This window comes from Hordeum vulgare, chromosome 2H (genome assembly GCF_904849725.1).
Source record: "Hordeum vulgare subsp. vulgare chromosome 2H, MorexV3_pseudomolecules_assembly, whole genome shotgun sequence".
Lineage (NCBI taxonomy): Eukaryota > Viridiplantae > Streptophyta > Magnoliopsida > Poales > Poaceae > Hordeum > Hordeum vulgare.
The window spans coordinates 630,759,970-630,771,247 of record NC_058519.1 but is presented as its reverse complement, the minus strand read 5'-3'; the positions used below and the strand labels follow the sequence as shown (position 1 = coordinate 630,771,247).

At 48.3% G+C, this 11,278-nt stretch overlaps 2 protein-coding genes across 2 annotated transcripts; both read left to right on the top strand.

Moving 5' to 3' along the window:
* Positions 1–1,234: 1,234 nt before the first annotated feature.
* On the top strand, positions 1,235–5,004 carry LOC123428089 (COP9 signalosome complex subunit 5). The gene is made up of 6 exons (XM_045112251.1): positions 1,235–1,757; positions 2,569–2,850; positions 2,927–3,074; positions 3,184–3,263; positions 4,354–4,434; positions 4,531–5,004. The coding sequence occupies exons 1-6, from the start codon at positions 1,365–1,367 to the stop codon at positions 4,639–4,641; spliced, it is 1,095 nt and encodes a 364-aa protein (XP_044968186.1). The 5' UTR covers positions 1,235–1,364; the 3' UTR covers positions 4,642–5,004.
* Positions 5,005–6,243: 1,239 nt separating this feature from the next.
* On the top strand, positions 6,244–8,637 carry LOC123428850 (putative receptor protein kinase ZmPK1). The gene has a single exon (XM_045112970.1). It carries the CDS (start codon positions 6,244–6,246, stop codon positions 8,635–8,637), a length of 2,394 nt encoding a protein of 797 aa, XP_044968905.1.
* The last annotated feature ends 2,641 nt before the right edge of the window (positions 8,638–11,278 follow it).

Below are 11,278 nucleotides of genomic sequence, written 5' to 3'. Positions count from 1 at the left end.
CAAAAATCGTCACACCCCTTGTTGTTCGTCTAGTTCTGACGCGTGTGATGCAACGACATGGTGCTCACTAAGCACTTCACCACTCCGTTGCAGATGCACGTGGCTCCACACACTTCTTTGAGACGTGGGTGAGCATCTCATGTTGGGACGACGCATCAGCACGTCCACGTCCCATGGGCATGGTGGCATTGTGTGTGCCACGCCCCCGCACTGTCTGCGGCGGTCGATATACGGTTCTACTCAACTTTACGCCCGAGAAGCATCACAGTTGCCACATGGCAACCGAAGTCAGTTGCGGCGAGGATGGTCGGTAGAGTGGCGGCTGGGAGTGCTGTTGAGCATGGGGGCGTCATTGGGGCAAGTGAGACAGAGAAACGAAACCCTTTTGTTTTTTTAGACCTCCCAGCCCTGAGTTGGAAGTGCCGAGTCAGCATTGTTTGCGGTCAAAAACTGTTGACCAACCCAAAATCAAAACGAGGGTTGAGTTCTGAACCCCGAGATCAGTTGGGGTTGTATTTCGACCGGTTTCAAAGTTCAAATTTACTACATCCATTCCTAAATATAAGTCTTTTTAGAGATTTTGCTATAGGCTATATACGAAACGAAATGAGTGAATCTATACTTTAAAGTATGTCTATATACATAATCCTTAGTGGATCTCTAAAAAAAACTTATATAAGTATTTAGGAATAGAAGGAGTATATATATAAATTAAAATGTGTGGTTAGTTTAGGGTTGAAACGTATAATTTTCTAAATAGGAAGCTTACTGAAGTTAGACATTGAAGTACGATAAATGGTCTGTTCGGAGGCCCTCCAGCTCTGCAACCCCACTCCCGGAGTTGGTGGAGCAGCAGTTAAAAACCGTGGAGCGGGGGAAAGGGTGCTCCCTAGATCCTCAGATTTCAGAGAGCTGGAGGATCACCGAACACCTCCAAAGATTGGTCCAAATTCATTCATTAGGATATATTTCGGCTCAATTTCATATTTAGGTTGGTTTTCTTTTTTTCTGAGAAAATTCGGATGAGGTCCCAAAAACATATTATGTTTTTTTTGAGAGAAACAATTATGTTTGGGTCGGAGGCTGAGGATATATATATATATATATATTTGAGAGGCAGGCCGAGGATATAATCCAGTTTTTTCTTTTGAGTGGCACACAAGTCGGGCTTGTAAAGCCCAACAGGTAATAACCCACCCGGCCTAGCCCGGAGAAATCAGCCCAACATACACACATCTAGCAGCGGCCACGTCTCCACATATTGGAGAGAGGAGCAGAGAAACCCCTCTTCCCCTTCTTCAATCTTCATCCTCCCCTTCCGCTCCTAGCTAGGGTTTTGCCTGCCGCCCGGCGCAGCCAGCGCGATGGAGCCCACCTCGTCGTCGGCGGTGGCGCGGCAGACGTGGGAGCTGGAGAACAACATCCCGGCGGCCGCCTCCGACCCGGACGCCATGGACGCGATCTACCGCTACGACGAGGCGGCCAACGCGCGGGCCCACCAGGAGAAGCCCTGGGCCACCGACCCGCACCACTTCCGCCGCGCCAGGATCTCCGCCCTCGCGCTCCTCAAGATGGTCGTCCACGCCCGCGCCGGCGGCACCATCGAGATCATGGGCCTCATGCAGGGCAAGTTCGAGGGCGACTCCATCATCGTCATGGACGCCTTCGCGCTCCCCGTCGAGGGCACCGAGACCAGGGTCAACGCCCAGGCCGACGCCTACGAGTACATGGTCGAGTACTCCACCATCAACAAGCAGGTACAGCGCCCGCCCCCAAATCCTTCCGCCACCACCGTCCCTGTTTATTTTTAGAAGCTCCCGATCTGACCAGATGTTGCAATGCTGCTCTGAACAGACTGTCTATTTCCTTTTTCGCGCATCAAAATTGCTAATAGTTACCACCAGTAATTGCTACTGTTAGGGTGCTACCTTGTCACATGTAGCCTGTATGAATAGTTTTGGGTGGGTGGATTACCAGGCAATGCTGCTAATTTGGTGTATATATGCGTCTTGCAGTTAGGTGCATCAACTTGTGCAGTTAAATGTGGACAATTCCTTCTTGCTTGTATGATCTTATAATAGCTCTGTGTTTTAGTTATGAACTTGTCTGCCTTTGTGTAAGTTTGCCCATCTGTTTTAGATATCGATTACTTGACTTAGCTTGCTGACGTACTGGGTAATCTGATGCAACTGTATCAATTTATCTGGTTGTTATCATGCTTAATTAGTAGTGGTGTCATACAGTAGTATTTAGTGTGGGATTTAACAGGGCCCAATGCTTCCGTATTTTCTTTCACCATTGAATGTGATGTATAGAATTGTTTTGTACCAGCTATTTTATTCAACAAGATAGAAGATTTCGCCCCCTATTTTTGATATCTTAGATATAGTACATATCCTTGATTGTCCATTTGTGCTTGTTTAATCTGTTTTGGCAAAGAATAATTTAGAGTGTACTGCAACTGAGATATGTTAACTTGGGAAGTAATGTGCACGGGGCAGGTTTGAGTTAGGTGTTTACTGTTAATTACTTATCAAACTAACTTGCATATGCTTTCCATATGGATAGGCTGGAAGGTTGGAAAATGTGGTTGGGTGGTACCACTCACATCCTGGTTATGGATGCTGGCTGTCAGGCATTGATGTTTCAACTCAGATGCTTAATCAGCAGTTTCAAGAACCATTCTTGGCTGTTGTGATAGACCCTACAAGGACTGTTTCTGCTGGTAAAGTGGACATTGGAGCTTTTAGGACATATCCAAAAGATTACAAGCCTCCGGATGAGCCCGTGTCTGAGTATCAGACCATACCACTCAACAAGATAGAAGATTTTGGTGTTCACTGCAAACAGGTAATGCGATCAATTTTCTAATTTATATTTTTGCAAGCTTGTGTTTTAGTTCTGTTCTAACTCTATTTTCATGCAGTACTATTCTTTGGATATAACCTATTTCAAGTCATCCCTGGACTCTCACCTCCTTGATCTACTCTGGAACAAGTACTGGGTCAACACATTGTCTTCGTCACCACTTCTGGGCAACAGGGATTATGTTGCTGGACAAATCTTTGATTTAGGTAAGCATTCCCCTTGTAGAAATATTTCTGGGAACTTGTTTTCTGGTTATGTCTAGTTTGGCCTTGCAATAAATAGAGAGATAGTGATAACTACTTTTGTGCTACACAGCTGATAAACTAGAGCAAGCTGAAGGGCAACTGGCACACAGTCGATTTGGCATGCTTATGCCATCACAGCGAAAGAAAGAGGTCAGTTTCTGTGTTCATGCCCTTTAAACTTGGTTATCCTCAGTGTACACCACTGTCCTCTTTGCTCGTTTGAAGGTTCGTTTGAAGGTTCACAAAGCCGGTACTATTTTGGGGGCCACATAATTGTTTCAGTTTCTGCATCTTTCATGTGCCATATCACTATCTGCTTGTCTGTTTAGTACACCCGCTGTTCCTAAAACTGCTAAAACGTCTTTCATTTAGGAACAGATGTATTGTCATGTTGTTTGTTTTGTTAATTTTTTGTCACTTCCCATAGTAAATGGATGGTCCTGTATGTCTGATTGTTAAACTATTGATATAATGATGGAGTTCCATTAGGTCAATTATCACTCCCTATTATATGATGTTTTGCATATTTCAATATGGCCTACATACGGGCTGAAATGAGTGAACAAACACACTTAAACGTGTCTACATACATTTATTTTAGAAAAAAGTTGGAACATCTTGTAATAGTGAACGGAGGGAGTAACTGACCTTATGCCTGTCACATTGCCATGTTATCTTCATATGGATATGTTACAAATCTCTGCTATTTGTTTATTAAACGAAGAAAGTATAGCAGATATGATGCTAATTTTATGGTGATGTATAAAAAGTATTAGTAGTGCGAAGATTGTGAAAATGGTTGAGCCCCTAGGAGAGGCTGATGGTGTTGTTTGATACTTCGATGCTATGCTGTCCTATGTAGTTATGAAATGTTTTATGTCAATTACTTCATTGAGCTTGAGTGCATGAAACGAGGGATTGTACCAGACCTATATAGATCTAGTTTGCTTTGTTATTGCAGTTTTGTAATATGTTCCTCCTACACCGTGTATATTTACACTTACATACACAAATGGTTCTTTATTTCTCAAGTACTCTCAGTTCCTACCCATCTTGTGCTTTCGGACGTGGATCAGTTTATCAGTTAGTTAACACATCCTAAGTTCTTATGTCTATGTAACCTTCTATTGTCAGGTTCTTCAGTTAACTTATTGTATTTGTTCATTGCTCTCTGTTTGAATTGTTTTTATTTGTGAACTAAATGTGTCTTCTATTGTCTCTTGTTTTATGGTTTCTCTAGCAAGAGGAGTCACCACTGGCTAAGGTAACCCGGGATAGCTCCAAAATCACTGCTGAACAGGTTCATGGTCTCATGTCACAGGTAAGTCCTATAGTTCCTGCCTGAACTCCAGCATTTTATTCTCCTGTTTCGAACTTCTGATTTTTGCCCCTAACTTCTATAATTTGATCCTTGAAGGTCATCAAGGACATCCTCTTCAACTCTGTGCACCCGTCAAGCAAAAGCAAGGCAAGCGCGAGCGGAGCCGCTCCAGATTCACCTGTGCCCGAGCCCATGGTTGAAGCTTGATACTTCCAGCGAAATACCTTCACATTTTGATGCTGGATTTTAACTCGCTGTCTGCTCCGGAGCTGTTTCATCGCTTCAAATGTTGTCCAGCATAGTTATCTGATACAAACTGTCGTCAGTTAAGAGCTTCATCTGTCAAATCAGAATTGGCATGTAATTACGAGTTACCTTTTGCATCTAGTGCTGCCACTGAGGATCTGTGAATTACCTTTAGGAGTTTGAAGTCACTTGGACGAACTATGCGGCTATATATTCAGTGGATGTTGACGGCCTTCCTGATTGATGGGCACAATCTACCAATGTTCAAAGTCTCTATCAAACAGCGGGTTCAAATTTATTCACATAATTTAAGACTTGAGCGTATATCCACTTATTAAATTCCCGGCTCGCCAGAAGCTGCTGCGATTGCGAGACCTTTTCAATCACGACCCGTAGAGCTGCAATCTTTGCGATGTTCTCCGTTTGTTTGACTTACGTGAAAGCATTGAATAGTTGCTGTTGCAACATTATATTCTTGTGTCGCTCTTAGCGATACGTCACAATCGTTTCATGTCAGATTACGCAACATATTAAATGTCCACTACTTCCTCCTCCGTTCCTAAATGTAAGTTTTTTAAAGATTTTAATACATATAAATGTATATAGATATATTTTAAGTATAATTTTATTTATTTTATTTCATATGTAATTCGTAGTAAAATCTTTAAAAAAACTATACTTTCTCCGTTTTTAAATAACTGTCTTAATTTTATACTAGTTTTAATACTAAATTATATTAAATTTAAAAGACTTATTATAGAAAGAAGGTAGTATCAAGAAATAGAGGGAGTACGTCCCTTCATCCCAAAATAAACGACTTAAGCTTAATAGAACTTTGTATTAAAACTAGTACAAAGTTAACACATATATTTTGAAACGGAAAAAGCATTTTACTAGTGTATTTTACGATTGGTGAGGTAAAATTGTTTCTTACTCCAATCCAAATCCATAGCTCTGAGTATAAAATAGTTGGTGGTTCTGTGGTTTGATGTTTTATATCATTCTCGTGCCTTGACTAATGATTCCTTGGTGAACATGGCTGCTTTTGCAGTTGAAGCGCTTTTAATGGAATGCGTCTAACTCCACAGTGTATCGAGGGTTTGACAAAAATCACAGTCCACTAATCCACCAGTCAACTAGTTACACAAGTTGTACATGGGCCAGGCGGCTAAATGAAAATAGGTAACGGAAATACTCGTTCAATGGCATACTACCTCCCCAATATAATGGCCTTGACCAAACACAAACAGGACGGGAGTCATGTCAATGTGACCATGACCGTGTCTCCCCCAACATCTGATCATCAGAAAGCAGCCGCCAACAATCACACCGCCGATCACTATAAGAAGCTCGCAGCACCCATGATGAACCAGAACCAACCTTGTCACCTGTCGCAGCCAGCAGCCTTGCCTTGCACCATTGCTAGCCTTGACGAGCTGCACCGGAGCACACTTGGGAGTGGAGATTGGAGAAGCAAGCACGATGAGAGCCTTGAGGGCCTTGTTCTTCTTTCTCGCCACCTTGCCTTGGACCGCTCTCTCGGACGGCGACCACCGGAGCGTCATGTGGCGCGGCGACTCCTTCTCCGTGGAGGACGCCGCCTCGTCCTCTTCTTCCGGTCCGCGCGTGCACGCCCTGGTGTCCCCGAGCGGCAACTTCTCGTGCGGGTTCCGTCAGGTGGCCACCAACGCCTACACGCTCGCCATCTGGTTCACGGCCTCGGCCGACGCCACCGTCGCCTGGACGGCCAACCGCGACGCCCCCGTCAACGGCCGGGGCTCCCGCGCCGAGCTCCGCCGCGACGGCTCCCTCGTGCTTCATGACTTCGACGGCCGCGTCGTGTGGAGCACCAACACCAGCGACGCCGGCGCCGACCGCGCCGAGCTGCTCGACTCGGGCAACCTCGTCGTGTCCTACGCGTCCGGGCGCGCGCTCTGGCAGAGCTTCGACTGGCCCACCGACACGCTCCTCCCCGGCCAGCCCATCACCCGGTACCGCCGCCTCGTGTCGGCGTCGGCGAGGGGCCTGCCCTACTCCGGCTTCTACAACTTCTACTTCGACAGCAACAACATCCTCAACCTCATGTACGACGGCCCGGAGATCAGCAGCAACTACTGGCCGGATCCGTTCAACAAGTGGTGGGACAACAACCGGACGGCCTACAACAGCAGCCGCTACGGCAGCCTCGACGCGCGCGGCCGCTTCTATGCCAGCGACAACCTCAAGTTCAACGCCTCCGACCTCGGCGACGCCGGCGTCCTGCGCCGCCTCACGCTCGACTACGACGGCAACCTCCGCCAGTACAGCCTCGACGCCCCCGCGGGGACCTGGCGGGTCACGTGGGCGGCCATGTCGCGCCAATGCGACGTGCACGGCATCTGCGGCCGCTACGGTCTGTGCACGTACGGGCTGGGCGGGGCGCCGGTGTGCTCCTGCCCGCAGGGCTTCGTCGTCGCCAACGCCAGCGACTGGAGCAAGGGCTGCCGGCGCGAGTTCGACATCCGGTGCGGCGAGGACGTGTACTTCGCGCCGATGCCGGCCGCCGACTACTGGGGCTTCGACTTCAACTACACCGAGGCGCTCACCTTCGACACGTGCCGCCAGATCTGCCTCGACGACTGCAACTGCGAGGCCTTCGGCTACAAGCAGGGCTCCGGCAAGTGCTACCCCAAGATCGCGCTCTGGAACGGCCGCTTGCCGGACAGCAAGCAGGCCATCTACCTCAAGGTGCCCCGCCGCGTCGAGAACCTGGACCCCTCCGTGCTGCGCTACGGCGGCCACAGGTGCACCGTGCGCGAGGTGAACGCCAACAGCAGCGCCTCCTACCTGCTGGCCGCCGGCAGCAGGCTCAACTTCGTCTACTTCTACTCCTTCCTGGCCGGGCTGTTCGTCATGGAGGCCATCTTCATCGCCGTCGGGTACCTGTTCGTGTTCCGGGCCGACCCGGCGGCGCGGCGGATCCGCGACGAAGGATACAGCCTGGTGCTCAACCACTTCAGGAGGTTCACGTACGATGAGCTGTCGGCCGCGACCTCCGAGTTCAGCGAGGAGGTCGGGAGGAGCGCGTCGGGGGCAGTGTACAAGGGCGTCCTGGACGACGGCCGGAGCGTCGCCGTGACGCGGCTGGAGGAGGTGACGCAGGCCGACGAGGTGTTCCGGTCGGACCTGAGCGTGATCGGCCGGATCAACCACATGAACCTGGTCAGGATCTTCGGCTTCTGCTCCGAGCACTCGCACCGGCTGCTCGTCTCGGAGCACGTCGAGAAGGGCTCGCTCGACAAGGCCCTCTTCGTCGACGGCGCCGCCGCGCTGGGGTGGCACGCGAGGTACGGGGTGGCCGTGGGCGTGGCCAAGGGGCTGGCGTACCTCCACCACGAGTGCCTGGAGTGGATCGTGCACTGCGACGTGAAGCCGGAGAACATCCTGCTGGGTGCGGACCTGGAGCCCAAGATCAACGACTTGGGGCTGGTGAAGCTGCTGAGCCGGCGGGACGAGTGCGGGCGGGTGCTGTCCCGGGTGCAGGGGACGAGGGGGTACGTCGCGCCGGAGTGGGCGCTGAACCTGCCCATCACGGGGAAGGCCGACGTGTTCAGCTTCGGCGTGGTGCTCCTGGAGCTGCTCCGCGGGCAGCGGGTGTGCGACTGGGAGGTGGACGGCGGCGGAGGGGAGGCGCTGCGCATGGACTTCCCTCGGCTCGTCGCGCTGCTGAGGGAGGAGACGAGGGACCTGCAGGAGGCGTGGCTGGAGGAGTTCGTCGACGCGCGGCTGCGCGGCGACTTCAGCCACCCGCAGGCGGCCGCGATGCTGGAGGTGGCCGTGTCGTGCGTGGACGACGACCCCGGCAGGAGGCCCAGCATGGACGCCGTCGTGCAGATGCTCCTCTCGTCGCAGGATGCCGTGCCGCCGTCGCTCCGCCACGCGTCGTCTCCGGTCCCAGAGATTAGCCACATGGTCTGAACTGAGTCCATACCTGACCATTAGCACATGAGAATCAGGCTTTTTGTTCGGGTCACGATAAAGCACACACGTGTGGGCGTTAAAACATTCTTGCGACACATTTTATATGGTGTGTAAGAGAAATACCCCGTATTTGGTTAAAAAAATTCATCGATCATGGTTAAAATTTTAAAATTGTCATGATTTATAAACTAAATTTGGCACGATGGATTACTAAAATTTGCCACGACTTATGAATTAAATTTGTCGTGGTTGATTACTAAAAATTATCATAATTAATAAATAAAAATTGCTACAAAAAGCACTAGTTGAAAATATAACGATAACTTTAAATCTAGAAGAAAAAATAGATAGAACATGTCATGACAACTGTAGTGTAAATATTATGGCAACTACTGTGTAACATCATGACAACTGTAGTGTAAACATTATGGCAACTACTGTGTAACATTATGACAACTTTTGCCAAAAAAAAGTGGCAGAATAGAAAAACTAAGAGATTACAGATTGGAAGACTTGTGTATGCACACCCTGCTGAAGGAGAAAGATACTACTTGCGTGTGCTCCTAAGTCATGTCCGAGGTGCCACTTCATTCGATGCTTTAAAAACTGTAAATGGCAATCCATGCAGTTCCTTCAGGGAGGCATGTGAGCACTTAGGCCTGATTGAGCACGATAGAACTCTCGATGATTGCATGACGGAGGCAGCCATATTTCAGATGCCTTCTGCCCTGAGACGGTTATTTGCGACTATACTGGTGTTTTGTGAGGTAACAGAAATCCGACAGCTATGGGACAAACATCTAGCATCGATGTCTGAGGATTACCGTCGTAATCAATCCAATGATGCAGCAATTGAGCAAATGGTCCTCAGAGATATTAGGGATATGTTGCAATCCATGGGGAAGGATATTGCAGGCTATGGACTTCTGGATTTGCTTGACACTGATGGTTGTGATGACGGTGAGTACAAAGAGGTAACAGAGGAGAGGGAAATCAGCATGGACAAAGAACACCTAGATTTATTTAGCAGTTTGAACAATGAGCAGCTTGCTGGTTACAATGACATAATGGATCATGTGATGAAACAAAAAAGCCAGATATTCTTTGTTGACGGTCCAAGAGGCACTGGCAAGACATACTTATACAAGGCATTGCTTGCGAAGGTGTGTTCAATGGGCCAGATAGCGATCGCAACTGCTACATCAGGGATAGCGGCGTCGATAATGCCCGGAGGACGGACTGCGCACTCCAGGTTCAAAATTCCAATCAAGCTCACCGACAACAGCATGTGTAGTTTCATTAAGCAGAGTGGTACAACGGAGTTGCTTAAACAGGCGTCATTGATTATTTGGGACGAGGTTGCTATGACAAAACGTCAAGCAGTTGAGACGCTTGATAGATCGCTTCAGGATATAATGGGATGTCCTTTGCCATTTGGGGAAAGGTTGTAGTCTTTGGTGGGGATTTCAGGCAGGTCCTTCCTGTTGTGACACGTGGGACAAGAGCACAAATCACAGATGCTACACTTCTAAGATCCTATCCGTGGGAGAAGATCCGCAAGATACGCCTCACGCGCAATATGCGGGCACAGGCTGGTCCTTGGTTCTCCGAATACCTCCTAAGGATCGGCAATGGTACAGAAGAGATAATTGGTGACGACTATGTGTGTCTCCCTAACGACATTGTGATTGCCTATACCGAGGATGAGAAAGCTATGAACAAGCTCATCCAAGATGTCTTCCCATCGTTGCATGCCAATGCTAAATCGAGAGAGTACATGAGCACACGTGCTATTCTTTCGACCAAGAACGATCATGTCGATGACCTGAATGACAAGATGATCTCAAGGTTTCCAGGCGAAGAAAAGCTATACCATAGTTTCGACTCAATCGAGGATGACATGCAGAATAATTACACGATTGATTTTCTAAACTCGATCACACCAAATGGCTTGCCCCCGCATGTATTGAGATTAAAGGTCAATTGTCCGGTCATTCTGCTACGGAACCTCGACCCATATAATGGCCTATGCAATGGAACACGGCTTATGATTAGAGCCTTACAGGATAATGCAATCGACGCAGAGATTGTTGGTGGTCAGCATGCTGGAAAGAGGGTGTTCATACCTAGGATCCCTTTGTCGCCCTCGGAGGACATCTCACTTCCTTTCAAACTTAAAAGAAAACAGTTCCCCATTCGCTTGAGTTTTGCAATGACAATTAACAAGGCGCAGGGTCAAACGATCCCGAACGTCGGTATTTACCTTCCCGAGCCAGTATTCTCACATGGTCAGCTATATGTTGCATTGTCAAGGGGGGTGTCGAGGGAGACGACACGGATTTTGGCCAAGCCAAACAAGGAGGTTGATAAATCTGGGAAAAGCACCAAGAACATTGTCTATAGAGATGTTTTGAGAGATGAGGGAGGTGCGTTATTCCATTATTTATTTGCACACATGAATATGTTAATTTATCCGAAACTACTCCTGCATTTAACGTTAATTGTTTTTCATTTACAGGCTTAACAAATGAGAAGAAGTAGCAGATGAGGGGGTAACACAGGAGTATCTTCTTCCATCCAGCAAAAGGTAAGAGCCTTTCTCTGCTTCTGCATGTGATCCCCCTTTGATATAAATGTA